The 27529-nt window shown below is 54.7% G+C and overlaps 1 protein-coding gene across 2 annotated transcripts; it reads left to right on the top strand.

Moving 5' to 3' along the window:
• The first annotated feature begins 13 nt into the window (after positions 1-13).
• Positions 14-26754, top strand: KIF1C (kinesin family member 1C). 2 transcript variants are annotated; one of them, XM_055101865.2, is made up of 24 exons: positions 28-221; positions 1078-1111; positions 1915-2035; positions 2285-2417; positions 2837-2913; positions 3287-3466; positions 4124-4189; positions 4529-4707; positions 4797-4908; positions 5673-5750; positions 5912-5977; positions 6059-6134; positions 6628-6706; positions 6916-7061; positions 8985-9154; positions 9333-9412; positions 9537-9612; positions 15745-15824; positions 16835-16929; positions 22049-22132; positions 22544-22730; positions 22858-22930; positions 24142-24759; positions 25520-26754. In XM_055101865.2, the coding sequence occupies exons 4-24, from the start codon at positions 2312-2314 to the stop codon at positions 26201-26203; spliced, it is 3312 nt and encodes a 1103-aa protein (XP_054957840.1). In that variant the 5' UTR covers positions 28-221; positions 1078-1111; positions 1915-2035; positions 2285-2311; the 3' UTR covers positions 26204-26754. The 2 variants fall into 2 exon arrangements, with proteins under 2 accessions (XP_003810225.1, XP_054957840.1); XM_003810177.6 differs by lacking the exon at positions 1078-1111 and having other exon boundaries at positions 14-221.
• Positions 26755-27529: the final 775 nt, after the last annotated feature.

Consider the following 27529-nt stretch of genomic DNA (forward strand, 5'->3'; position numbering starts at 1 on the left):
CTCGCTCCCGCCCCAGCTCGCGCTGCCCGGGCGGGCGCCGGCCGCTGGCGCCGCTACTGCTGCCGCCCCCGGGGCGCGAGTCCGCCGCCCGCCGCCCGGGCACCCGGCGAGGGGCGGGGGCAGCTCCGAACCGGCCCCAGATCCTTCCCGCTTCCGCCTCACGCTTCCCGGAAAGCTTGTCCCTCTCCGCCGAGCTGCTCCGGGAGCCCCGCCGCGCCGAGGTGAGGGCTGGGGAAGGGGGAGGGAAGGGACGCCCGCGGAGGAATGTGCCGGGTTGGGGGGCGGGGAGCCGGGGTCCGGCGGCGCGATCTAGGCTCAAGAGTCGGGATCATGTGCTGTTTGTTCCGCGGAGGCGCAGAGAGGTGCCAGGCCCGGGCGGCCGCCGGCTGGCTGGACAGGAGGACGGGTCCGCATGGCCGCCCTGAGAGGCCGGGCGGGGACCTGTGTGAGAACCGCCGGGTGGGCAAGGTGCAGGTGGCCCAAGACCCCCTTTCGGGCCGGTTGGCCCCACCCCAGCCGCCCAGTATCCTCCTTGTACCCCACGGCTCCTTCACAGCTGCACCGGCCGACCCCTGTCCCTACCTCTATTCCCTTACCCCGCTGGCCCCCAGCCGTGCCACCCCATCCCTGTCCCATTAGGTGCAGCAACGGCGTCACCATCGCTTGTCCCCACCAGTGTCCTTCCCTCCCCTGGTCAGGGTCTAGGGGGTCAGGGCTGTTCTTCCTGAGCCAGCTTCTGTGATTCCAGCTACTCCCTTCCTGTCCTGGGACAGACCAGCCCCTCACCCTCCCATGCTCTGCCCAGGAAGACTGGTGAGGGGAGGCCCAGCGTGACAGGAGTTTGGGACCCACTGGGGCCACAGGAGGGGGCTCCGCATCCCTTATCCTTCGTGGTCCTCCTCCCTGTTGTCCGTGGGCGTGGGCTGCTCAGCCTCTCCTCCCAGGGTGTGGGCACCCGATCACCCACATTCCTGGGCTCCAGCCTGGCACCTTCCCCAGGGCAGTGGACGCCATAGCACTAGCCCCAGGCTGGGGCTGGCACCAGCCAGCCGGCTTCCTTTTCTTTCTCCCTTTTAGGGAGGCCCCAGGGACCCTCTACCCTCAAACACAGGTATTTCTGGGCACCCCAAGGGTGGAGGCCTGAGGGTTGGTCTGATGGCTGCAGGATGACCCCACCCTCCCCTGCCCATTGTCCCGGATCCTGAGGAGGAAGTGCTGGGGGCTGGGCAAGGGGCTTAGAGCCCACACAGCTGGCCCTGTGGATCCCAGTCCTGGGCCCTACCTACAGTCCTTGGACTTTGCCCATCTGCACTACCGGCCTGGTGCATGGAGGTTGTGGGCCTCAGGTGGAAACTGGATTCTCCCTTGCCGACACTGTGGGGGAATTTGAGGACAGGTTTTGCATTTGCAGTTTCCTCTCTGGTCTCTCTTCTGGGCTCCCAGTTTGTGCTTTGGCGCCGGAGTTCCCCACCCTGCCTCTTTAACACCGTGTGTTTGCTGTGCTGTGTCTCTTCCTCCTTTCCTCTCCCATTCTTTCCTTCATAGCATGACCTCAGGCTTGCCTTTTGTCTTATTTCTCTAATTTTCTTGGTGTCTGTGACTCTCTGCCCCTCCTCTCTCTCTTCCCGCCACCCTCACGTCTCTGCCCATGTGCCCCTCTCTCTGAATTGCCCTCTGTCCAGCCTCTTTCTCTCTCTGTCCTCTATCTGAACGTTCAGTACATTTGCGAGTGACAAGGAATAAAAATATCACCGTCCCTGCCCTTGGATTCACATTGCATTCAGCCACTCCAGAGGGGCAGCTGTCCGTACTTTTCCTGCTATTCCCCCCGTAACCTTGGCCCTCCAACCTGGGAACCCCAGACGGGTCTCTGGAACCACAGGTGCCTTCTAACAACTCTTCCCCCGCAACCAGGGTATCTCCCAGAGCCCCAGCTGGTGTGGCCAGGCCCCAGGAGTAGGATGGGGCTCCCCCTACGAGGGCCGGTGGCAGCCAGAACTGATACAGCCCCCCTGGTCTGGGGCCAGGACGCCAGGTAACTGGGGGAGACCGCCCAGGTTCCTGCAAGCTGGAATATGACTGGGGAGAGAGGCAGAAATACCTTTGGGAGTCTCTCAAGACAGTGACATTTGGGAGGAAAGCCAAGGGAATAAGAGCTGGGTCCTTGAGAGGCTGGGTGGCTCTGGGGGAGATGTGAAGAGACTGGTTCCGGGAAGAATCTGGGAGGCAATGTCTGGGTCCCTGCAGTGGTTCTGACCCCACCACTCCTTTCTCTGTCCTCCAGCTGAGGAGGGCAGGAGTGTCTGGAGCTATGGCTGGTGCCTCGGTGAAAGTGGCAGTGAGGGTTCGGCCCTTTAACGCCCGTGAGACCAGCCAGGATGCCAAGTGTGTGGTCAGCATGCAGGGCAACACCACCTGTGAGTGAGTCCCCGGGGCCTGGCTGGGCACAGGCAGGGAAGGCCGGGCCCACCACACAGGCTAGTCCCGCTGGGCCAAACTAAGAGGAGGGTAATGCTGGGCACAGAGCAGGTGCTAGTCGTAAGGGCGGGGGCTGGGGCAGGCTGGCCTTTCCCGTGTTCCCAGTCCCTGGGAGGGGGAATGTTGGCCTGGAGCCCTCCATTGCCCAATCCAGGGAGGCAGCTCAGTGGGGGCGGGTCCTAGGAAGCCAAAATTAGCTTTGGTGGCTGGAGGGGGTGGGGAATATTAAAGGGGAGAGAAGAGTCAGGACAGTGGTGAGGAGTGGGATGCTTGGATTCCAGGGGCTGGTTGGGGTATGGGCAGGGACTGGGAATACCTGACCTTGACTTTCCTTCCTTTACCCTCTCCTGCCCCTCAGCCATCATCAATCCTAAACAGAGCAAGGATGCCCCCAAAAGCTTCACCTTTGACTACTCCTACTGGTCACACACTTCGGTGGGTTGTTGGGCTGGGGGAAGAGCAAGGCAGTGAGAGACAGAGGATTTAGGTCCTGGGGAGGGGACATGTTAAGAAATAGGACCCCCAGGGGATTAGTCAGGGTGAATTGGGAGGATGATCCTGGGTGGGGGTGGTAGGACCCTTAGGCTGTGATTGAGGCCTCGACAGGAAGGCGGAATCCCTTGGGGTAATTAGGACTAGCAGGGGCTGGATAGGATCCTTGGGGTGGTAAGGACAATGATGAGGGTGGGAGGGCACACAGGACATTTGGGGAATCGTCAGTGATGGAAGCAAGACTCTTGGGACAGAGACACGAAGGATAAAGACATCCAGGGTTACTCTGTTTTTCTCTGCCCCCACTTTCTCCTAGATGGAGGACCCCCAGTTTGCATCTCAGCAGCAAGTGTATCGGGACATTGGAGAAGAGATGCTGCTCCACGCCTTTGAAGGCTACAACGTGTGCATCTTTGCCTATGGGCAGACCGGGGCTGGGAAATCCTATACCATGATGGGGCGGCAGGAGCCAGGGCAGCAGGGCATCGTGCCCCAGGTACGCCTAGGACCTGGTGGGGCAGCCAGGGCAGGAGCATCTTTAGCTGCCCTCTGAGGAAGGAAGGACTAGGGTCTGAGGATTATGGAACAGAGACCTGGCTCTGAGGCCATTGGTGATGGGAGACAGAGGTTGACTGCAAGCTGGACAACCCTCTGGGGTGGGAGGGTCTTCGCCCCTATCAGTGGCAACGAGCCTCAGTGAGAAGAGCAGGGCTTTGGCATCAGTGAGCCTTGGGTTCGAGCGCCAGTTTTACGACTTACTACTGTTTTACTTGGTTTCATAATAATTTGTGAGTATAGTTCTCCTGCAGGCTTGTGTACCACCAGCAGAGTGTTAACTGTAGAAACGCCAATTGGGATAACGGAGTTAACCATAATTGTCCCTGGCTGTCCAGCATAGCAACCTGGCACACGGGCTTGGGAGTCAGGACTCCTGGGATTTGTACCCTGGCTGGCTGAACGGTAGCCTGTGATCTTGGGCAAGTGGGAACCTCTCTAAGGTTCTTTTCCCATCTGTGAAATGGGAATAACCCCTCCCTCAAGGCTGTGGCAAGGGTTAAATGGGGTCACTTGGGACTGGGCCTGGCCTGTGGCTGGACACTTTAGGTGTGCCCTGAACAGGAGCTTCTCTGTATTTCCCTGTGTCCCCCTCCAGCTCTGTGAGGACCTCTTCTCTCGCGTTAGTGAGAACCAGAGTGCTCAGCTATCCTACTCTGTGGAGGTAAGCCCGGGTCTTGGTGGCGGGGCTGAGAGGGGTCCAGACTGCTGAGGGCTGTCACTGGAATCAGACAGCCTGGGATCTAATCCTGACTCTGCTGGTTACTGACTGTGACTTTGGGGCAGTGATTCTGTCCTTCAGCTTCATATGTTCATCTGGGAGACGCTATTGATCGGACGCACCTCCTGGCTTGTTGGGCAGGTCGCTGAGCTAGCATCTGCAGAATGCTTCGCACTGTGTATTAGCTGCAGTCACCTGGATCATGTCCAGTGGAGTCAGATTAAGTTGCGTTGTCATTGTTTTTGCTAGTTTTGTTACTTCTCATTTGCTTCTCCCACTCAGGTGAGCTATATGGAGATCTACTGTGAGCGGGTACGAGACCTCTTGAACCCCAAGAGTCGGGGTTCTCTGCGGGTCCGGGAGCACCCCATCCTGGGCCCGTACGTGCAGGACCTGTCCAAATTGGCTGTGACCTCCTACGCAGACATTGCTGACCTCATGGACTGTGGAAATAAAGCACGGTGAGGCAGGCTGATGGAGCAGAGGGCAAGGGGGCCAGGGTTGGGAAGGTGAGAGGCAGGATCCAGTGACTGCTTTCTTTGCCCCTAAGGACTGTGGCTGCCACCAACATGAATGAGACCAGCAGCCGTTCCCATGCCGTCTTTACCATCGTCTTCACACAGCGCTGCCATGACCAGCTCACGGGGCTGGACTCGGAGAAGGTGGGATCCCCCCCCCCACCCACGCCGGATGCAACCTCCCCTGGCAACAGGGACAGTGACATGGTAGAAGGGTCTTGGGCCTTCCCTGCCCATGCTGGGTTGAGTGCCTCCTCAGGACTACCATGACCGCGCCCCACCCCTACCCTGTTTTTCCGTCAGATCAGTCTGTCCCCCTCTACTGTTTGCTTGTCTTTTTTTTTTTTTTTTAAGACAAAGTCTTGCTCTGTTACCCAGGTTGGAGTACAGTGGTGCAGTGGTGCGATGTCAGCTCACTGTAACCTCCACCTCCCGGGTTCAAGTGATTCTCCTGCCTCAGCCTCCCGAGTACCTGGGATTACAGGCATGCGCCACCAGGCCCGGCTAATTTTTTTGTGTTTTTAGTAGAGATGAGGTTTCGCCGTGTTGGCCAGGCTGGTCTTGAACTCCTGACCTCAGGTGATCCAGCCGCCTCAGCCTCCCAAAGTGCTGGGATTACAGATGTGAGCCACCACACCCGGCTGTTCTTACGAGACCCAGGACAGGGCTTGGATCCCCTGTGTGTCCCTTGTCCATGCCTGCGGTGGGCCTGTAGCTATTTGTAATTGAGTGAGTAACCACCGTCTCACTGTTGTCACGTATTCTGTTTCCCCCGGCCTCCTCCCTCGCCTCCTCCTGGCTCTCTCTGGCCCTTGCCAGCTGCCCACATTCCTGCTGGGTGCTTCCCTGATTTCCCTGCCCCGTCCCCCACCCGCACCTTATCTCCTGCCTGTTTCCTCTGACCCCAGGTCAGTAAGATCAGTTTGGTGGACCTCGCTGGGAGTGAGCGAGCCGACTCCTCAGGGGCCCGGGGCATGCGCCTGAAGGTGAGGGGCCTTCAGAGGGTGGTTTGTTGTGGGGCAGTGTTGTGGGCTGTATGTGGAGGTCTCCAGTCGGAACCTGAGACTCTCACTGGGGAGGTAGGAAGGGGAAGTGGATCAGATTGGGAGAAGAGGGTCTCATCCCCACATTCCTCATCCTTTTCCAGGAAGGAGCCAACATCAATAAGTCCCTGACTACACTAGGGAAGGTGATCTCGGCCCTTGCAGATATGGTGAGACCTGGGTGTTGGAAAGAAGGGGCTTGGGAAAGGGGAGTGACCCACCCTAACCTCCTTCCTCCTTTTATCCCCCAGCAATCAAAGAAGCGGAAGTCGGATTTTATCCCCTACAGGGACTCTGTGCTCACCTGGCTGCTCAAGGAAAATTTGGGTGAGGGCCTCTTCCTCTTTCTCTGCCGACCCTGACACATCCCACAAACTCTTTTGATATGTCTAACAAATCCCCTTGCTATGCCGAGAATCCCAAATCCCGTTGTCTTACTTCTCCCCCTGACCCTTCAAAGGGAACATCCTTTGAAGATTTCCTGATGCTGAGAACAAAGCCATACCCTCCCATCAAGCCAAGGGCCTCACTGACCTGGCTACTCATGACCCCTCCCTGATCCCTGATCTCACACCCACTGCTGCACTGCTGACTTCATCCCCCTTCCATGGTTCTGTGACTGTCCTGCAGATATATCTCCCTGACCTCATTCCCTCCCATAACCAGATGTCATGGTTAGTTCCACCCCGCTAGATTCCCCTACCTCAGACCATGACCCTGTAAGACCCCTGCCTGGGCAGTGGGCCCCAGCCCTATGACCCGGTCTGACTTTTCTTGGCCCCTCCCTCAGCTAAAGCTTTTCCATGCACTCCATTCACAGGTGGGAACTCACGCACAGCCATGATTGCAGCCCTGAGCCCTGCTGACATCAATTACGAGGAGACTCTCAGCACCCTCAGGTGAGGCTTTTGGCTCTAGCAGGGATGGGGCAGCATAGGAAGAGTGCCAGGAGTTCAGAGGCGAGTTGCTCAGGACCCTGCTCGTGAGACGGGGGAGATGCCTGAGCCCTGCCACAATATCTTGAGACCTGGGAGAGGGGGAAGGAGAAACAGCAGACCAAGGGTCGCCTGCCCCCAGGCCTCACCGACCCTGCTCCTCTGTCACCCAGGTATGCCGACCGCACCAAGCAAATCCGCTGCAATGCCATCATCAACGAGGACCCTAATGCCCGGCTGATTAGAGAGCTGCAGGAGGAAGTAGCCCGGCTGCGGGAACTGCTGATGGCTCAGGGACTGTCAGCCTCTGCTCTGGAAGGTCGAGGTTCCAGGGAGGGGCAGCTCAGGGATGCCCCTTGGCCCACCCCATCCCTCCTCACTTGCCTTTGCCCAGTCCTGGAGCCAGGGAGGGACCACACACTATGAAACCTTTCATGTGCTCAGTGACGTGGACACAGATGTGGAGAGGGAACGTATGTCTTCAGATGTTACAGAGCTGGGAGGGACTAATTCTCTAGGGGAGGATGAGGATTGAGGATCCAGAGGGACCTGTCAGGCTCCTGGAAGTAATAAAATGACTGTTACAGGAAAAAATGGCAATATATGCTTACAGGTCAAACAGTAAATTGTTAAGAGGCTAGGCTACTGGGTGACTTTCTTGACAGAAGTTCTTGCAAAACGTCAGAGTTGAAGTGGACCATAGCCTAACAGATTTCAGTGGAGTGCTTTCTGGTATGTCATGCTCAGCCTCACTGATGGAAATAGTGTCCAAATCAGAGGATGTGTAATCCATGTTGACGGTCAGGAATGGACCCTGCATTCAGTCTTGAGATCATCCCATTGAGGATAGTTAGGGTGCTGAAGGGCACAGTGTGGGGAGTATGAGTGTTCTTGGAAAGAGAAGGATAAGGTAGCTAGTGATGTTTGCCTTCCAACATTTGAGGGATTTTCTTGCAGAAGAGAAAGCAGTAAGGACTTTTTATCCCAGAGGGCAGAACTAGAAACACCAGCACACATGACGTGGGACCAGTTTCAGCTCAGCGCAGCTAAGAATTCTTTTTTTTTTTTTTTTTGAGACAGAGTCTTGCTCTGTCGCTAGGCTGGAGTGCAGTGGCTCCATCTTGGCTCACTGCAACCTCCGCCTCCTGGGTTCAAGAGATTCTCCTGCCTCAGCCTCCCGAATAGCTGGGATTACAGGCGCCCACCACCACACCTGGCTAATTTTTGTATTTTTAGTAGAGACGGGGGTTTTAGCCTGGCACAGTGGCTCACGCCTGTAATCCCAGCATTTGGGGAGGCCAAGGCAGGCAGGTCACCTGAGTTCAGGAGTTCGAGACCAGCCTGACCAACATGGTGAAACCCTGTCTCTACTAAAAATACAAAAATTAGCTAGGTGTGGTGGCACGCGCCTGTAATCCCAGCTACTCGGGAGGCTGAGGCAGGAGAATCACTTGAACCCAGGAGGCGGAGGTTGTGGTGAGCCAAGATGGAGCCACTGCACTCCAGCCTAGCGACAGAGCAAGACTCCGTCTCAGAAAAAAAAGTTCGACACAGAGGTTTCTAGACTGGCCAGGCTGGTCTTGAACTCCTGACCTAAGGTGATGCGCCCACCTTGGCCTCCCAAAGTGCTGGGATTACAGGTATGAGCCACTGTGTCCGGCCCAGCTAAGAATTTTCTCTTTTTGAGACAGTCACGCTCTGTCGCCCAGGCTGGAGTGCAATGGCGTGGTCTCGGCTCACTGCAACCTCCACCTCCTGGGTTCAAGCGATTCTCCTGCCTCAGCCTCCCAAGTAGCTAGGATTACAGGTGCCTGCCACCACACCAGGCTAATTTTTGTATTTTAGTAGAGACGGGGTTTCACCATGTTGGCCAGGCGGGTCTCGAACTCCTGACCTCAGGTGATCCACCTGCCTGGGCCTCCCAAAGTGCTGGGATTACAGGTGTGAGCCACCACACCTAGCCCCACCTAAGAATTTTCTGATGGTGCAAATCATCTAATAGTGGAAAGGACTGGCCGCCTCCTTCAGTAATGAGCTCTCCACCCCTGGAGTTCAAGTTGAGAGACTGGGTGCCCATTTACCATGGCTGCAGTAGGAGGGCTCCTTGCCTGGTAGGAGGCTGACCAGCAGTCTTCTGTAGTCCTTACAGACTGGTCCTCTGTGAAGCTCTTGGTCTCCTGGATGTCTCTCATCAGCTCCTTCTTTCCTTAGCCTCATTCTTTTTCCTCTGTCTCCCTCCCAGGCCTGAAGACGGAAGAAGGGAGTGTCAGAGGCGCCCTGCCAGCTGTGTCATCTCCCCCGGCTCCAGTTTCACCCTCATCACCCACCACACATAATGGGGAGCTGGAGCCGTCATTCTCCCCCAACACGGAGCCCCAGATTGGGCCTGAGGAAGCCATGGAGAGGCTGCAGGTGGGAAGCTGGAGCTGGCAAGGGCTGGGGGTCTGGGCATTCCTGGGAGTTTACTTCTCCAAAGTCAAGCTTGAGAAAGAAGGAATTCTAGGAGTAGCATGGCCCCAGGGTAGGTTGTCCCTACCCTGGGTCTGCTTGTCCCAGACCATCCTGAAACCTACCCACCTTACACCCCCAGGAGACAGAGAAGATTATAGCTGAGCTGAACGAGACATGGGAGGAGAAGCTACGCAAGACAGAAGCCCTGAGGATGGAGAGGTGTGAGGGCTGACAGTTGGGGTCCTGGGTGGAGTTGGAGGCCACGGGGGAGGTCAGACCCCACAGGGAAGGAGGTCACGGGCAGTGAAGGTAAGACTGACATTTGCCTCTCCTCTGCCCACAGAGAAGCATTGCTGGCTGAGATGGGGGTGGCCGTCCGGGAGGATGGGGGAACTGTGGGCGTCTTCTCTCCAAAGAAGGTGAGTGAGGAATCGAGCGAGGAGGCCTAGAGAGCTCTCTGGATGCCTAGAAAAGAGGCAGCAGGTGCAGGGTAGTGAGTGCTGTCCCTGATCGCTCCCTTTGAGGTCCCCGGCTTGTCCCTCCATCATTTCTGTCCCCTCCCCTGCCACCTCCTCTCCGTCTTGTTTAGTCATCCCTGCCTTCTCCCTCCAGCCATTCAACAGTCAGCCTCAGGAGAGGGAGAGGACCTGGGAAATCGGAGGTTGGTTGCGATAGAGACTGAGGCACTGTGCATGCTTTTGTATCATTTGAGTTTTGTATTCTGTGCATGCTCAAAAAGATAACTAAAGAAATCTATTTTTCAAAAGGATAACTTGGGAAGACAAGACTAAAGGGAATAGAGGAGGCATGAGCACTACATTGTAAGACAGTGGTTGCCAGTGCAGCGAGGGGTTGGTTATAGATGGAGGCACCCGTGTAGCTTGGAGCTATGCTGCAACTGGTTTCCTGGAGAAGGTGGTTTGGAAAGTGGAACCTGAAAGATGGACAGGACTTGGGAAGTATGGAGGAGTAGGGCCAACATGAGGTTGAACAGCCTGGGGTACACGTTGGGGTGAGTGGGACACGCCAGTGCCTGACACGTGCCTGCCGCCAGGTTTTAGGTACCTAATAAATCTTTGCTGAAAGGAAGGAAGGAGCAGGGTGGGAGAGGTCAGGCTCAGGTGGAGGCAGGAATGATACTCCAAATATTAATAACCATCCGGCATAGGGACTGACCAGTCAGAAAGGACACTGGATATAGACAGCCAGCACCGCTGTACCGGTGCATACCAGTGAAGGGATGGTGCAGAGGCCAGTTTGAGCAGAGCATGAACTTCCAGTTCCACCAGGGAACCAGCCCAGCCCGTCTGGACCATGGTGTGAAGCAGCAGAGGATCAGGCCCTAAGTCAGATACACTGTGCTCTGAGCCAGACAGTGTCACTGGGGGCTGCCTGGAAGAGGTGATGGGTTACCAGAAGAAGGCTCCTCTCTGTTTTGTAAAGTCAGGTCCATCTGGGGGACTAAGCAAGCAGGGATCACTGAACCCCTGTTCTGAAAAGAGGAGAGGGGTTTTGCCTTGCCTGGCCCAAGCCACAGTGAGGGAGTGAAAGAGCTGTGGGCGGTAGGCGAGGCTGCTTGTCTGGGGTCTTGTCTGGGGCTGGGTACCCTGGGGCTTTGGGGTCCTTCTGAGGGATCCAGACTCTTCTGGGACCCAGCCCACCTAGGTGGAAAGAGGGGCTACGGATGCGCTCAGCATGGCTTCCAGCCACCTTTGCGTACCTGGAGCTGGGCCGCTTCCACCACGGTTGCAAGGATGGAGAAAAGGCAGAAAGGATTGGGGAGACTGGTGGGGTGGAGGTTTCTTCCTTGGAGAGCTTGCAGAGATGCCACCTGCCAAAGCCTGGAGACCAAAGGAGGGGGTTCTTGTTTTAATTGTTCTTATAAAGGTAATACACACCAGAGAGAACATTCTAATAGTTCTAAAAGGTGTGTACAGTGAAAAGTCTCCAATTTACAGCATTTTGTTATAGAAAAAAAAAAAAAAGTAACTCTCCATCCTTCCCACCCTTAAGTTTCTCCTCAGAGGCAGCCTTCATTATGAGTTCTTTTTTTCTTTTTTCTTTTTTTTTTTTTTGAGACGGGGTCTTGTACTGTCACCCGGGCTGGAGTGCAACGGTGCAATCTTGGCTGACTGCAACCTCTGCCTCCCAGGTTCATATGATTCTTCTGCCTCAGCCTCCCAAGTAGCTGGGATTACAGGCGCACACCATCACACCCGGCTAATATTTTGTATTTTTAGTAGAGATGGGGTTTCACTATGTTGGCCGGAGTGGTCTTGAACTTCTGACCTCGTGATCCACCCACTTCGGAGTCCCAAAGTGCTGGGATTACAGGTGTGAGCCACCGTGCCAGGCCCATTATGGGTTCTTACTATATTCTCCTTGGGTCGGGCCTGGTGGCTCACACCTGTAATCCTAGCACTTTGGGAGGCCAAGGCGGGTGGATCACGAGGTCAGGAGATTGAGACCATCCTGGCTAACACGGTGAAACCCTGTCTCTACTACAAATACAAAAAATTAGCCACGTGTGGTGGCGGGCGCCTGTAGTCCTAGCTACTAGGGAGGCTGAGGCAGTAGAATGGCATGAACCCAGGAGGCAGAGGTTGCAGTGAGCTGAGATCGCACCACTGCACTCCAGCCTGGGTGACAGACAAGACTCTGTCTCAAAAAAAAAAAAAAAAAAAAGAAAAAATGTTCTCCTAGAGATGCTGTCTAGGAGATGTTATAACACATGTACAGGCATATGTTATATAGAACTATACACATTTACTCACATTCACGGCCTCTCTAATAGTTGTCGTTGCATACCTTATTTTATTTATTTATCACACTCTGTCGCCCAGGCTGGAGTGCAGTGGCACAATCTCAGCTCAGTGCAAACTTTGCCTCCCAGCTTCAAGTGATTCTCATGCCTCAGCCTCCCAAGTAGCTGGGATTACAGGCACCCACCACCACGCCGGGCTAATTTTTGTATTTTAGTAGAGATAGGGTTTCGCCATGTTGGCCAGGCTGGTCTCAAACTCCTGGCCTCAAATGATGCACTGGCCTCGGCCTCCCGAAGTGCTGGTATTACAGGTGTGAGCTACTGTGCTTGGCCTGCATACCTTATTTTAAAGCTTCCTTTATTTTTTTCACAGTGTCAGGGTATTCTATTGTGTAGATGTAGGATAATGTATTTAACCAGCTTCCCACTGATGGACATTCAGATTGTTTCCCATTCCTTGATACTACAAAAAAGGCTACAATGCATAGTCGTACAAATGGGTGTTATCTGTAGAGCAGATTCCTAGAAATGGAGATTTTGGGTCAAATGGTAGCCATGTAAAATTTTAATCTAGGCCGGGTGCGGTGGCTCACGCGTGTAATCCCAGCACTTTGGGAGGCCGAGGCGGGCGGATCACGAGGTCAGGAGATCGAGACCATCCTGGCTAACAAGGTGAAACCCCATCTCTACTAAAAATACAAAAAATTAGCCGGGCGTGGTGGCGGGCACCTGTAGTCCCAGCTACTTGGGAGGCTGAGGCAGGAGAATGGCGTGAACCTGGGAGGCGGAGCTTGCAGTGAGCCGAGATCATGCCACTGCACTCCAGCCCAGGTGACAGAGCGAGACTCCGTCTCAAAAAAAAAAATTTTTTTTAAAATCTATATTGCCAAAGTGCCCTCTGAAGATTATAACCATACCAATTTATTTTATTTTTTATTGTATTTTATTTATTTATTTTTTTGAGATGGAGTCTCGCTGTGTTGTCCAGGCTGGAGTGCAGTGGTGCAATCTCTGCCCACTGCAAGCTCTGCCTCCCGGGTTCACGCCATTCTCCTGCCTCAGCCTCCCAAGTAGCTGGGACTACAGGCGCCCACCACCACTCCTGGCTAATTTTTTGAACCATACCAATTTATACTCCCGAGGGTAACATACAAGAGAGCCCATTTCCCCTCGCCCTTTCCCACATTCTGGCTTAGTAAGACCTTTCTCTTTGCCGGTGTGATTGGTGAGAAGGTGTCTTAAGGTAGTTCACTTTTACATTTTTCTCAAGGTGGTGAGGATGAACTCTTCTCATGTTTAAAAGCCATGTGGTCTGAAGCCAGAAGAGAGAACTGTTAGACTCATGGGGGAAATGGGTTTGGTGTGAGTAGCTCCAATAGGGAATAGTTGGGTCTTAGAGGAAAAAACTACAGTTTGTCTTGGAGGGAGCCTCCTCTTGCTAAGACCCCCACCACCAGGGCTAAGGATTGCTTAAATCAGTGGTATTCAAACCTGGTTCTGAGCTGCCTTCTCAGGGGCTGAGGATAGGGACAGGACCAGACCCTGGGGCTCTCACCCCCAGCCTGGGCCTGAGCGGCTTCTTGCTTATCTGCTTGATGTCCTAGGCTTCTAGAGAAGGTTTCATTTTGAACAAAGAGTTATAGGGCTGAAGAAAAAGTTGAAAAGCACCGCCTCAAATCATGTTCCCTCTCCCCAGGGATAGATTGCTTTCTGCTTCCGGAGCCCATCAGCGTTTGCCAGTCCCAGAGCAGGCCTGACACTGCAGTGTAGGGAGGGGCATGGGAGTCCCTCAGGAGAAGTGTCGCAGGAGTGATCCTTGGAGCACTTGGGTGAAGGGCGGATGCACAAGATACACAGACACCTGTGGGGGACACAGCTTTGGGCTCTGAGTGTTAAGTGGCTCCCAGAGAAATAGAGGTTCGACTCCGTGCTGTTTCCCTTCTGTACCCTGTGCTTTCTGCCTCCATGCTTCTGTCCAGGCTGCTTTCACCCGGAGCGCTCTTGTGCATGTCCACGCCCTCCTTGTCCTCAAAGGCCGGCTCCCATGTTACCCTTCCATTAAGTCCTCCTGATCCCCTTGAAATCCCATCGTTCTTCACTTTGTTCCTCTTTGCATGTGAGTCCCTCCCAGAACACAGTGGCACTCAACCCCCTGGGAACAAATGAATGAATAAACGAACTTAAACAAGGGCATGAGACAATCAGAAACTCCTCCATGAGGCATCCGTTTCCCACTTGTAATGGTGTTTCCACGCCAAGCCTCACCTCCCCTAGCTGACTCTCATTTCCTGACTGACTGGACAGCAGTGCCTGGGCTTGACTCATCTCTGTACCCCGCCTACCGCTTCACCAGGGTGAGGTAGAAAGGCCACAGTCAGTCCTTCTGCAGCAGAGGCAGGGGTCTTGTGTTCTGATGGAAGGCTTAGGAAAACTTCCCGGAGGAAGTTGCATTTCAGACAGACTGGGAGGAACGTGGAGGAAGTGAATGATTTTGGCAGGTGGGGGCGGGGCGGGAGGGGGTCTGTTGTTGGGGACATTGGCAGTCAGGGATGCAGGAGGCCTACTTTGGAGGGAGTGCTCAGGGGTCCGCTGAGTGGAAGTACAGAGTCTGGGAGAGAGGCCTGGGAGGGGGGCTTGGACAGATGGACTGGAGCCGGGACATGGAGGAGGCCCAGGGATGCCAGGGGAAAAAGTAGGCTCAAGTCCAGTGGGCCTGGGGTTCCAGCTGGAGAGGTCTCAGCAGAGAGGCAAAGACATGGCCATAGCGAGGTGTGGGCAGGAAGCTGGGAGACCTGAGGGGTGGCAGGAAGGCAGGTGGGCCTGGGGCAGGGTGGTGCCGAGGGATGGAGAGGTGTGTGGCACGGCAGCAGCTGGCAGGAAGGGAGACTTCCCCAGGCGTGGCAGCAGTGGCTTGAATGGGGGTACAGAGGCAGCGTGGCCTGTACGCCACCCAGAGTACTGCCCAGCAAGGGCAGGGCTGTTGTAATGGAAACAAGTCAGGAGAAGGTGCTGTGGGAGAAGGGAATGGGCCGGGTTTTCAGCACAGAGCAGTGTAACAATCACTCAGGTGTTCAGGATGGACTTGGCTGGGGGCCTTAGGCAGGGACAGCCCCAGGCGGGTGCTGCAGGGATCCAGGCTTGAGGTGAAGCAGCCCAGGGAGGGGTAGTCACTGGGGAAGAGTCAGTGAGTCTGCTTCAAGAAACATGTTTGTTCCATTTGCTTTTAAGTTGAAGTGACACTTTTTATTTTTAAATTGTGAAAGTAATTCATGTGTGTAGGAAATTCAAGGTTGATGAAAGGTAGGGAGTACCAGTCTGCTCACTCAGTCTCCCCCAACTCTCCAGAAGCTGCAAGGTACATTTTGAGGAAAGAAATGATGGGACCTGAGACAGAGGAATATAGGGAAGAAGAGAATGCAGGGGGTCCGGGGCTTCTGGTCAGGGAGCCTGGTGGGTCGAGGTGCTTCTGAAGAGACAGGCCTTGGGAAGGGTTGCTGACCTGGATGCAGCTGGATGGGTGGGGCAATTTTTGTCCGCCCCTTGTGTGAGGAGAGGGTGGATCAGGCTGTCCCGAAGGCGGTTGGTGTGAGAGGTGGGAACCAAAGAACGTCATCGGGGTGGAGGGATGACGATGGGAGGAGTACAGAGGGCAGGAGAGCTCTCCAGAGTGAGGGGGCGCAGCTGGCAGTGCCAGGACTGGAGGGGTGTCTCCTCCCACCGCTCCCTTTCTTCCTTTCCATAGCACCCCTGGCTGGCTCCCCCTGACCACCTTTCTCTCCCCGCTTAGACTCCCCACCTGGTGAACCTGAACGAAGACCCTCTGATGTCTGAGTGTCTGCTCTACCACATCAAAGATGGCGTCACCAGGTAGCGTGTACCCAGCGGCGTGGGGGGCAGCCTCTGCTTTTGGGGTGTGGCTGCCAAGGGTTGGCCACATTGGTGTCTCCCTTCCCTGGTGGTCCCTGGAGATACCTCAGATCTCTAAACAGCTGCCTCCACAGCCCTGCACGCTCTCCCAGCTTCAAGAGAAGCGTGCCTGCTCAGTGGCTGTCTTGCCTCCACCTGCCAGTTTGGTTAGGGCGAGACAACCTTGTTTACTGGGGCAGGAGAGTTGGGAAACATAGACCCCCTCATTCTTAGACCCTGATGCCATTGCCTTGGCCTCCCTTGGTGGGGCCTTCCCTGGGGGTGGGAGAAGGGAAACACGGCCTGGTCTGTGCGGTTGAGGGCTGGGCAGCTAAGGGCATGTGGCTCCTTGGGCTGGTATTATGAAGTCATGGGGGCTCGGTGCCTCCCCTAAAGGGGTGAGGGTGCCCTTCCCCTCCCACCACAGGCATTTGTGGCTGTCCTTGGTAGTCATCTTGGGTAGGGAGTGAGCTCTCAGGATCATCAACCTAAGGATGGGTGGAGGCCTGTGGCTGAGGGTGCCCGTTTCTCCCAGGTTTGCATGTACCCAGGTAGCATGTACCCAGTGGCCTGGGGGGCAGCCTCTGCTTTTGGGGTGTGGCTGCTGAGGGTTAGCTACATTGGTGCCTCCCTTCCCTGATGGTCCCTGGAGATACCTCAGATCTCTAAACAGCTGCCTCCACAGCCCTGCATGCTCTCCCAGCTTCAAGAGAAGTTGGCGAGCCTGCTGTATAACATGGTGACTAAGAGCATGGCTTCAGAGTCAGGCAGACCTGGGCTCAGATCCCAGCATCACCTCACTGCCCACTGAATGAACCCGGGCAAGCCATTTCACCTCCCTGAGCCTCTGCTTCCTCATCTGTGAAATGGGAATAATTGGCTTGGTTCATTGAGTTGGATAAACTGGTGTTCAGGAGGGGCTTGGTTAAAGTCTGGCACATGCTCACAAACGTTGGCCATTGCTTCCCCAGGGTCGGCCAAGTAGATATGGACATCAAGCTGACCGGACAGTTCATTCGGGAGCAACACTGTCTGTTCCGGAGCATCCCCCAGCCAGATGGAGAAGGTAATGGCTGAGGGGGTGAGAGAGGCCAGACAGGGAGAGAGGCCCCATGTTCCACCCCACACACTGAACACAGAGGTCTGGGTCGGGCACCAGGGAGTGCAGCCATATAAAGAGGGGATGTGGCCTTGTCCTCAGAGGGGCTTGGGGCTCATGGGTATGAATGGAGGAATACCACAGGCCCAGCCCTCTGCACCCACCCTGAGAAGACAGACTACTGCGTGGTCAGGCACTGGCGAGGGTTCTAAGGTAGAAATGGGACACTGGTGAGCCAGAGTGTGGGATTTTGCTGAAGAGAAGATCCTGCCCTTCTTGATCTTGTTAACCAAAACTAGCACTCTGATCCTTTTTAAACAAAAACCTGTATTTGAATATCGGAACTTGTCCCTGTGGAAAACCTGCTTCTATCCAGCTATGACTGCCGAGATTTCTTTTTCTTTTTCTTTCTTTTTTTTTTTTTTTGAGACGGAGTGTTCGCTCTTGTCGCCCAGGCTGGAGTGCAATGGCGCGAGCTGGGCTCACTGCAGCCTCAACCTCCCGGGTTCAAGCAATTCTCCTGCCTCAGCCTCCCGAGTAGCTGGGATTACAAGCATGTGCCACCATGCCCGGCTAATTTTGTGTTTTTAGTAGAGACGGGGTTTCTCCCATGTTGGTCAGGCTGGTCTCGAACTCCTGACCTCAGGTGATCCGCCTGCCTCGGCCTTCCGAAGTGCTGGGATTACAGGCGTGAGCCACTGCCCCCAGCATTTTTTTTTTTTTTTTTTTTTATCATTTGAGACGGAGTCTCACTGTTTCCCCCAGGCTGGAGAGCAGTGGCATGATCTTGGCTCACTGCAGCCCCCACCTCCCAGGTTCAAGTGATTCTCTTGCCTCAACCCCCTGAGTAGCTGGGATTACAGGCACACACCACCACGCCAGGCTAATTTTTGTATTTTTAGTAGAGCCGGGGTTTCACCATGTTGGTCAGACTGGTCTTGAACTCCTGATCTCATGTGATCCGCCCACCTTGGCCTCCCAAAGCGCTGGGATTACAGGCGTGAGCCACTGCACCTGCTGAGGTGTATTTTTGAGGTCACCAGTTTGTTTTAGTTCTAACACTTAAAAAAAAATAGAATGATTTGGGTTCACATAAGCTCAAGCAAAGTCTCTGTGAAAATGAGTTGGGCAGGGAGGAAGGACATGGTACACATGTGCTGTCTGTCAGCTTGGACCTGGTGTGTGTGTTGTGCCTCAGAGACCTAGGAGTGCTTGGCCTAACACCTTCCAGGGGACAAGGGACCTGGGGTGTGTATGGTCAGCACTTTTTTTTTTTGTTTTGAGATGGAGTCTCGCTCTGTCGTCCAGGCTGGAGTGCAGTGGCGCGATCTCGACTCACTGCAACCTCTGCCTCCCGGGTTCAAGTAATTCTCCTGCCTCAGCCTCCCGAGTAGCTGGGACTACAGGTGTGCGCCACCACACCCGGCTAATTTTGTATTTTTAGTAGAAACAGGGTTTCTCCAACTCCCAACCTCAGGTGATCCTCCCGCCTTGACCTCCCAAGGTGCTGGGATTACAGGCTTGAGCCACCGCACCCAGCCCTAATTTTTGTATTTTTAGTAGAGACAGGGTTTCACCATGTTGGTCAGGTTAGTCTTGAACTCCTGACCTTGTGATCTGCCTGCCTCGGCCTCCCAAAGTGCCGGGATTACAGGCGTGAGCCACCGCACCCGGCCAGCACATTTTAAAAAATAACAGAAGACGCTATCGTGTGCGTCTTACAGTGAGGTTTAAGACATACCTCTTGGGGCTGGTGGGGTGGCTCATGCCTGTAATCTTAGCACTTTGGGAGGCCGAGGTGGGTGGATCACTTGAGGTCAGGAGTTTGAAACCAGCCTGGCCAACATGGTGGAACCCCGTCTCTACTAAAAGTACAAAAAAATTAGCTGGGCATGGTGGCGAATGCTTGTAATCCCAGCTACTTAGGAGGCTGAGACAGGAGAATTGCTTGAACCTGGGAAGTGGAGGTTGCAGTGAGCTGAGATTGCACCACTGCACTCCAGCCTGGGTGACAGAGTGAGACTGTTTCAAAAAAAAAAAAGACATGCCTCTTCGGTTTCCATATGGTTCAGGGTTAGCCAATCAAGGCAGTTGTTCTGGTCTGGTTCAAGTCCTCAGTGACAGCAAATGCTTCCGGCATTTTGGGTTGAAAGCTGTTGAATCAGTTCAGCCCAGTGAGTTATTGCCAAGTTCCTGTTCTGCGGCAACCTCAAGCCATTTGCTGGGGGAGATATGAAAGCCATACAGGCCACCAAAAATACACCTCAGCAGAGCCAGCCCATGGGCAAGGAGCTACAGTGCGGGGAGATGACACCCATGTGCAAGACTGACATAGGTCACCGTAAAGGCAGCCAATGATTCTGTGCTGCCAAGGGTGGGGATTGTGATGGTTTAGTCCCTGTGGGCCTTGGTTCTTTTTTTTTTTTTTTTTTTTTGAGACGGAGTCTCGCTCTGTCGCCCAGGCTCGAGTGCAGTGGCGCGATCTCGGCTCACTGCAAGCTCTGCCTCCCGGGTTCACGCCATTCTCCTGCCTCAGTCTCCCGAATAGCTGGGACTACAGGCGCCCCCCCCCCCACCCCCCACCACCGCACCCGGCTCATTTTTTTGTATTTTTAGTAGAGACGGGGTTTTGCCGTGTTAGCCAGGATGGTCTCAATCTCCTGACCTCATGATCCACCCGCCTCGGCCTCCCAAAGTGCTGAGATTACAGGCATGAGCCACCGCGCCCAGCCTGGGCCTCAGTTCTTAACAGCAGATTTAAGACCTGGCCGGAGACAGGCAGAGAGGACGGGGACAGCACAGACAGGTATGGATGTAGAAGAATGGTTTTTACTGACCATCTACTCTGTGCGTCCGCATTTTCTCACACAGCTCACAGGTGAGAGAACTGAGGCTCTCGGGGGTTAGGTGATTTGCAAAAGATGACACAAAATGGCAGAACTGGATTCAGACACAGGATGACAGGCACCAGGGGCTGCGCTGTGAGCTCTGCCCTAGACTGTCAGATTATCATGGGTTCAGGGTAAGGCTGCCTGGGCCAAGCTGGAGCAGTCTTCTCACCCAGCCCCACTTTCCCTGCATAACACCTATTCCCTCCTTTTTTATTTTCATTTTCATTTTTATTTTTTGAGACAGGGTCTTGCCCTGTCGCCCAGGCTAGAGTGCAGTGGCATGATCATGGTTCACTGCAGCCTCAACCTCCCGGGTTAAAGTGATCCCCCCACCTCAGCCTCCTGAGTAGCTGGGACTACAGACCTGTGCCACCACACCTGGCTAATTTTTGTACTTTTCGTACAGACAGGGTTTTACTGTGTTGCCCAGGCTGGTCTCAAAGTCCTGAGCTCAAGCAGTCCACCTGCCTCGGCCTCCCAAAGTGCTGGGATTACAGGCGTGAGCCACTGTGCCCAACCCTATTCCCTTTAGAGAGGACTTTAGATTATCTGCTTTTAAAAATATTAATAGAATTAAATGCCTTTTTCCCACTCTTCTTTTAGTTTTAATAAATGGCATCTGGCCAGGCACAGTGGCTCATGCCTGTGATACCAGCACTTTGGGAGGCCAAGGCGGGCGGATCACCTGAGGTCAGGAGTTCGAGACCAGCCTGACCAACATGGAGAAACCCCGTCTCTACTAAAAATACAAAATTAGCCAGGTGTGGTGGTGCATGCCTGTAACCCCAGCTACTCAGGAGGCTGAGGCAGGAGAATTGCTTGAACCCAGGAGGAGAGGTTGCAGTGAGCCGAGATCGCACCATTGCACTCCAGCCTCCAACAAGAGTGAGACTCCATCTCAAAAAAAAAAAAAGAAGAAGAAGAAAAGCCATCCATCACGATTAAATGACTTTAGATTATCTTGTTTATTGTCTGTCTTACCAGACAGAAGTAAGCTCTATGAGAGCAGGGATTTTTTGTTTTATATCACCACTGTATTTCTGAGACCTAGTAAAATAGTGTTTGGAAGATAGTAGGAGTGTGGCATATTTGGGTTTGAATCAATAAATGAATTTTGTGGCATGATGGGAAATGAAGAAAAGGTGGGGATAGATGGAACCCCCTCTAGGCACCCGCATCCCGTCCTGCTGTCCACTTCTGCTGCTGCTGTTTCCCCGACCCACCGTGATGCCCTTGGCTGCCCCTCTCCCTATCGGCTTCTGAGTCTCCCTCTGCTCCTAAGCTGAGTCCTCTGCTCTCCTTGTTCTCCCAGCAGCATCCGTTGTCCCCATCCCTGCCTGACATTATAGTTCATCCCAGTTTCTGTGTTTCTCTATTACTTCTAGTATAAGTATTATAATAATAAAACACATGTTTGCGTGTTATTTTATGGTTTACTAATTTGGGCCTTCTAACCACTCTTCATTCAGACTTCATTATCCCATCTTATAGAATATCACAGAAGTTAAATTGACTTGTTCAGCATCCCTGGCTAAGGAGCTGCAGAGCCTGGGCCTTTGGGATACCAGGGTTCCTCTGCGGCAATGGCCACTGCTCCTCGAGGACAGGGAGCTGCCTCGTGCATCTTCGCGTCCCCAGAAACTGGCAGGCTCAGTGATTTGTACTGAGGAGCAGCTAGATGGATGTTTGGGTTGGGTTGACTTTCTCTTGTCACATGTCAGCTGTGGCTTGAGAAGATGAGTCAGGTGGCAGTTTGCAAGATGCATGAGGCAGAGGGGTGGGCTACAAGCCTGCTGGAGGAGCCCAGGCCCCACCAGGGATAATGTCAGTGGGAAAGGTAGGAATGGACATCTGGAAGGCAGAAATGACAGGGCCTCTGAGCAGTTAAACATGAGGAATGAATCCTTTTGACAACTACTGGTTTTCTAAGCTGCTGCTGGGGAGGATAGAGGTGGGTGAGTCAGGAGCCACTGCAGAGGCTTCTGGGAATTGTAGTTGGGGCTCTAACCCTCCTTCTGCTCTTCCTTTCCCGTGCTGCCTGCCACCAGAGGGGCCATGGCACCCCCCACAGGTACTGGGGGTGGGACTGGTGGTGCATGTGTGGTTTTTTGGGGTAAGGCAAGGTGGGAATCTGTGACCATGACCTACCTTCTTCCAGGGTCTAATCTTTCCCCTTCCTCTGCCCCTCCATTCAGTGGTGGTCACTCTGGAGCCTTGTGAAGGAGCTGAGACATATGTGAATGGGAAGCTTGTGACGGAGCCGCTGGTGCTGAAGTCAGGTAGAAGATGTGTCGCAGATTGAGGGTTCTGGGGCGTGGCTGTGTGTAGGAAGTCTCAAGGGAGGTCCTTCTGGGTGCATCCTAGAGGAGGACCCTGAAATACATCAGAAATAGCACGGGGATCTAAAGAAGGAACTGGGAAGTGAAGGTCAAGGAGTCAGGTCTTGGTTTCTCTTTCCGCCCCAGGGAACAGGAAGAGGATGCCAAGCTCTTGCAATTCCTTTTGGTTGACAAGAATGGGGTTGGTCCCTGGGTGTCAGCCAGGGGAGCATAGGCTCCAACTGCCTTCAGACTTGGGGTGACGAAGGGGAGGGTGTCACAGCCCCGTGCCAGATTCTCTATGCCTTGGGTGTAGGGATGGATTTGGTGCTGATGGGGAGCGAGTTTACTTTTCCCTCCTCCCATCTCTAGGGAATAGGATTGTGATGGGCAAGAACCACGTTTTCCGCTTCAACCACCCGGAGCAGGCAAGGCTGGAACGGGAACGAGGGGTCCCCCCACCCCCAGGACCGCCCTCTGAGCCAGTCGACTGGAACTTTGCCCAGAAGGAACTGCTGGAGCAGCAAGGCATCGACATCAAGCTGGAAATGGAGAAGAGGTGCAAGGGGGGTACCCACATGCCCCATGGCCGTCTAAGCCGTCCCTCCCGGGCCTCTGGGCCCATGTCCTCCTCTTGTCAGATACTCACCAAGGTTGCTCTTCCTTCCCTCCCTGTCCAATCCCAGGCTGCAGGATCTGGAGAATCAGTACCGGAAAGAAAAGGAAGAAGCCGATCTTCTGCTGGAGCAGCAGCGACTGGTGAGGGGCAGCAGGGGCTGGGGATGGGCTGATGGGCAGATGAGCCGCAAGCCTGAGTCCAAGTGCAGTGCTCACCGCTGAGCCAGAGTGGGAAATGGGCATGGGGGTAAGGGGAAGAGGGGAAGGGTCCAAGAGGAAAAAGCCAGGAGAGAGATGTGACTACAGGAGGAATCCATTGTGAGGAAGGAAGGAAGATTCCTCCAGTTGACCAGGCCTTCCCATACTCCAGTTTCTCGTGCCAAGTTTATGATTTTCACCATATCCAAGTACCACCTGTGTTGGTATTAAGATTGTTGTGGTTTTTTTTTTTTTGGAGATGGAGTCTCCTGTCACCCAGGCTGGAACGCAGTGGGATGATCTCGACTTACTGTAGCCTCCGCCTCCTGGGTTCAAGCGATTCTCATGCCTCAGCCTCCCCAGTAGCTGGGATTACAGGAGCCCGCCACCATGCCTGGCTAATAATTATTGTATTTTTAGTAGAGACAGGGTTTCACCATGTTGGCCAGGCTGGTCTCGAACTCCTGACCTCAGGTGATCCCCCTGCCTCAGCCTCCCAAAATGCTGGGATTACAGGCATGAGCCACCGCACCCGGCCATGGACTTTCTGTTTTTTTTTTGAGGCAGGATCTTGCTCTGTCACCCTGGCTGGAGTGCAGTGGCCTGATCATAGCTCACTGCAGCCTCGAACTCTTTGGGTTCAAGCAGTCCTTCCATCTCAACCTCCTGAGTAGCTGGGATCACAGGTGTGCACTTCCATGCCTGGCTACATTTTTTATTTTTTGTAGAGATGGGGGTCTCACTACATTGCCCAGGCTGGTCTTCAGCTCCTGGGCTCAAGTGATCCTCCTGCCTTGGCCTTCCAACATGCTGGGATTGCAGGCACGAGCCACCACCCCTCAATGGTCTTTTAAGTCTTGCACAAAGTTCCACACTCGATTAGCTACAACTAATACTTATGGTAACTTTCTCGGTGTCAGCCATGGTTCTAAGTACTCCACATGGATCTGGGAGGTAGATCCCGTCACTATCTCTGTTGTCTAGAAGAGCAGCGTTAAGCAGTCTGCCCAAGGGTGCGCTGTTGGGGTGGAGCAGGACTTGAACCCAGGCTCCCTGATGGGCATGTTTCCAGTGTACTTAGGACACACTGGGCCAAGACACATGGGCTCTGGATGTCCTTAGCCCTCTCTTCCTCTTTCTTTCTCTGGCCCCAGTATGCAGACTCGGACAGCGGGGATGACTCTGACAAGCGCTCTTGTGAAGAGAGCTGGAGGCTCATCTCCTCCTTGCGGGAGCAGCTGCCGCCCACCACGGTCCAGACCATTGTCAAACGCTGTGGTCTGCCCAGCAGTGGCAAGCGCAGGGCCCCTCGCAGGGTTTATCAGATCCCCCAGCGACGCAGGCTGCAGGGCAAAGACCCCCGCTGGGCCACCATGGCTGACCTGAAGATGCAGGCGGTGAAGGAGATCTGCTACGAGGTGGCCCTGGCTGACTTCCGCCACGGGCGGGCTGAGATTGAGGCCCTGGCCGCCCTCAAGATGCGGGAGCTGTGTCGCACCTATGGCAAGCCAGAGGGCCCCGGAGACGCCTGGAGGGCTGTGGCCCGGGATGTCTGGGACACTGTAGGCGAGGAGGAAGGAGGTGGAGCTGGCAGTGGTGGTGGCAGTGAGGAGGGAGCCCGAGGGGCGGAGGTGGAGGACCTCCGGGCCCACATCGACAAGCTGACGGGGATTCTGCAGGAGGTGAAGCTGCAGAACAGCAGCAAGGACCGGGAGCTGCAGGCCCTGCGGGACCGCATGCTCCGCATGGAGAGGGTCATCCCCCTGGCCCAGGTAGGACTGGCCTTCTGCCTCCCTTCTCTCCTCCCTCGGCTCTTCCCTTTAGGAGTCTGAACCTTCCATCTCAGAGCCTAACCTTCCCCAAGTCTGGAAAAAATTGCACTGAAGTATAGTACGTTTTTTTTCAATATTGTTTATGAACCACATGCCTCGCTGTCACCAGGCTGCTAATTAAAATAGATTCCCGGGTTCCACCCCAGACCTACTGAATCCACATCTTTGGGGACAAATCTGCATTTATAATAAGCTCTGGGTGTTTCTGAAATACAGTGAAGTCTAAGACCCACTGATACAAAGTTTGCAGTTTTGTTTTGTTTCTGAGGTGAAGTCTTGCTCTGTTGCCAGTCTGGAGTGCAGTGTCGCAATCTCGGCTCACTGCAACTTCCGCCTCCCAGGTTCAAGCCATTCTCTGCCTCACCCTCCTGAGTAGCTGGGACTACAGGCACGCACCACCACACCCGGCTAATTTTTTTTTTTTGTATTTTAGTAGAGATGGGGTTTCACCATGTTGGCCAGGATGGTCTTGATCTCTTGACCTTGTGATCCGCCCACCTCAGCTTCCCAAAGTGCTGCGATTACAGGCGTGAGCCACTGCGCCCGGCCCTAAACCACTATTTTTCGAGCTTCCTTATCTCTAGGCTTTTCTCTGGACCCTTTGACATCCAGCCACTCCAGGTCCCTCTTGAATCCACATGTCCTGAGGATTCAGCTCTCCTCACATCCCTTCTCCTTTTCTCTCACTCCTCCCTCCCAGGATCATGAGGATGAGAATGAAGAAGGTGGTGAGGTCCCCTGGGCCCCGCCTGAAGGATCAGAGGCAGCAGAGGAGGCAGCCCCCAGTGACCGCATGCCGTCAGCCCGGCCCCCCTCGCCACCACTGTCAAGCTGGGAGCGGGTGTCACGGCTCATGGAGGAGGACCCTGCCTTCCGTCGTGGTCGTCTTCGCTGGCTCAAGCAGGAGCAGCTACGGCTGCAGGGACTGCAGGGCTCTGGGGGCCGGGGCGGGGGGCTGCGCAGGCCCCCAGCCCGCTTTGTGCCCCCTCACGACTGCAAGCTACGCTTCCCCTTCAAGAGCAACCCCCAGCACCGGGAGTCTTGGCCAGGGATGGGGAGCGGGGAGGCTCCAACTCCGCCCCAACCCCCTGAGGAGGTCACTCCCCATCCAGCCACCCCTGCCCGCCGGCCTCCGAGTCCCCGAAGGTCCCACCATCCCCGCAGGAACTCCCTGGATGGAGGGGGCCGATCCCGGGGAGCGGGTTCTGCACAGCCTGAACCCCAGCACTTCCAGCCCAAAAAGCACAACTCTTATCCCCAGCCACCCCAACCCTACCCAGCCCAGCGGCCCCCAGGGCCCCGCTACCCCCCATACACTACCCCCCCACGAATGAGACGGCAGCGTTCTGCCCCTGACCTCAAGGAGAGTGGGGCAGCTGTGTGAGTCCCACATCCTGGGCAGAGGGCCTGGTGGGGCCCCTTGCTAGGAGAAGGGAAGACGCCCGAGACGCTGCTTCCCCGGAAGCGCTGGGGCAGGGAGGCCCAGGAGATGAGAGAGAAGGTCCGAGTAGGTGATAGAAGACGAGGGGGAGACCGAGCCGGAGGCTGAGGAAAGGAAGAGGGCACGGAGTTGCCAGGAGCAAACCAAAGTGAAGAGAGAGATAGGAAGCTGCCTCGGGGCCACCCCTTGCAAGGGGGTGTGTCCCACAAACGCTGCTATGGGTGGGGTGGGGGGCTGGGGTGCTGCGTAGCCAGTGTTTGACTTTCTTTTCAAGTGGGGGAAAGGGGGAGAGGACTGAGAGTGAGGCAAGTTCTCCCCAGCCCCTGTCTGTCTGTCTGTCTGTCTGTGGTGGTTTCTGTTTCTTGGGAGGCATGGTAGGATCATAAGTCATTCCCCTCCCCTTCCAGGCCTCCTGCTATATTTGGGGGACCTGACTGGTTTGGCTGGAGTCCCATGAGGATGTGGGCCCTTTAATAAAGGATAGCAAACAGGGAGCTTGTGGCCTGTCTGTTTTGGGTTTTCATGGAGGTGTAGGCTATAAGGCAATGGCACAGGTCTTAAGCATACTTATCAGTGAAGTTTTGTATGTGTGCTCTGTGCAGGCACCACCCAGATCTGGATATAAGAATGTTTCCATCTTGTCTACCTGAACTTCACCCTCCTGTCTCTTCCTTCAGGGTGCGCAGCCCGATCTTTTCCCCCTGCTTTTTTTTTTGGGAGACAGGGTCTTGCTTTGTTGCCCAGGCTAGAGGTACAGTCTTGGCTCACTGCAGCCTCCGCCTCCTGAGTAGCTGGGATTACAGGCATGTGCCACCACGCCCAGCTCATTACTGTATTTTTTGTAGTGACGAGGTTTCACCATATTGGCCAGGCTGATCTCGAACTCCTGATGACCTCAAGTGATCCGCCCACCTTGGCCTCCCAAAGTGGTGGGATTACAGGTGTGAGCCACCGTGCCCGGCCTCCCCTGCTTTCATGTTTGCTTACCCAGTGTCTCAATCTGTGCCAGCAGCACCACTGTCTGTTATGGACAAAGCACAGAAGCGGGGATGCGAGGGGAGGTAGAGGGACCGCCAGCCTGTCAATGCTTAACTGGCTGTTGCTGACAGATACAGAAGGATTTGTGGGGTACAGAGGAGTTCTGCTTTAAGTCACCTAACTTACTTGAAAGGTCTCCCAAGCAGCCAGTTTCTCTTGATAGTGAATGGGTTGGGCAAGCATACTGCGCTTACCTGATTGTTTTCATCCTGGTTGTGTTGCCTGCCTTCT

Source organism: Pan paniscus, chromosome 19 (assembly GCF_029289425.2).
Source record: "Pan paniscus chromosome 19, NHGRI_mPanPan1-v2.0_pri, whole genome shotgun sequence".
Lineage (NCBI taxonomy): Eukaryota > Metazoa > Chordata > Mammalia > Primates > Hominidae > Pan > Pan paniscus.

Bases quoted from the DNA above. Each gene is read 5' to 3' on its own strand.
- KIF1C (XM_003810177.6), top strand. From the start codon at position 2,312: ATGGCTGGTGCCTCGGTGAAAGTGGCAGTGAGGGTTCGGCCCTTTAAC. The intron at 4,909-5,672 runs GTGGGATCCCCC...CTCTGACCCCAG, and splicing joins CGGGGCTGGACTCGGAGAAG to GTCAGTAAGATCAGTTTGGT. The intron at 9,413-9,536 runs GTGTGAGGGCTG...CTCTGCCCACAG, and splicing joins GAAGCCCTGAGGATGGAGAG to AGAAGCATTGCTGGCTGAGA.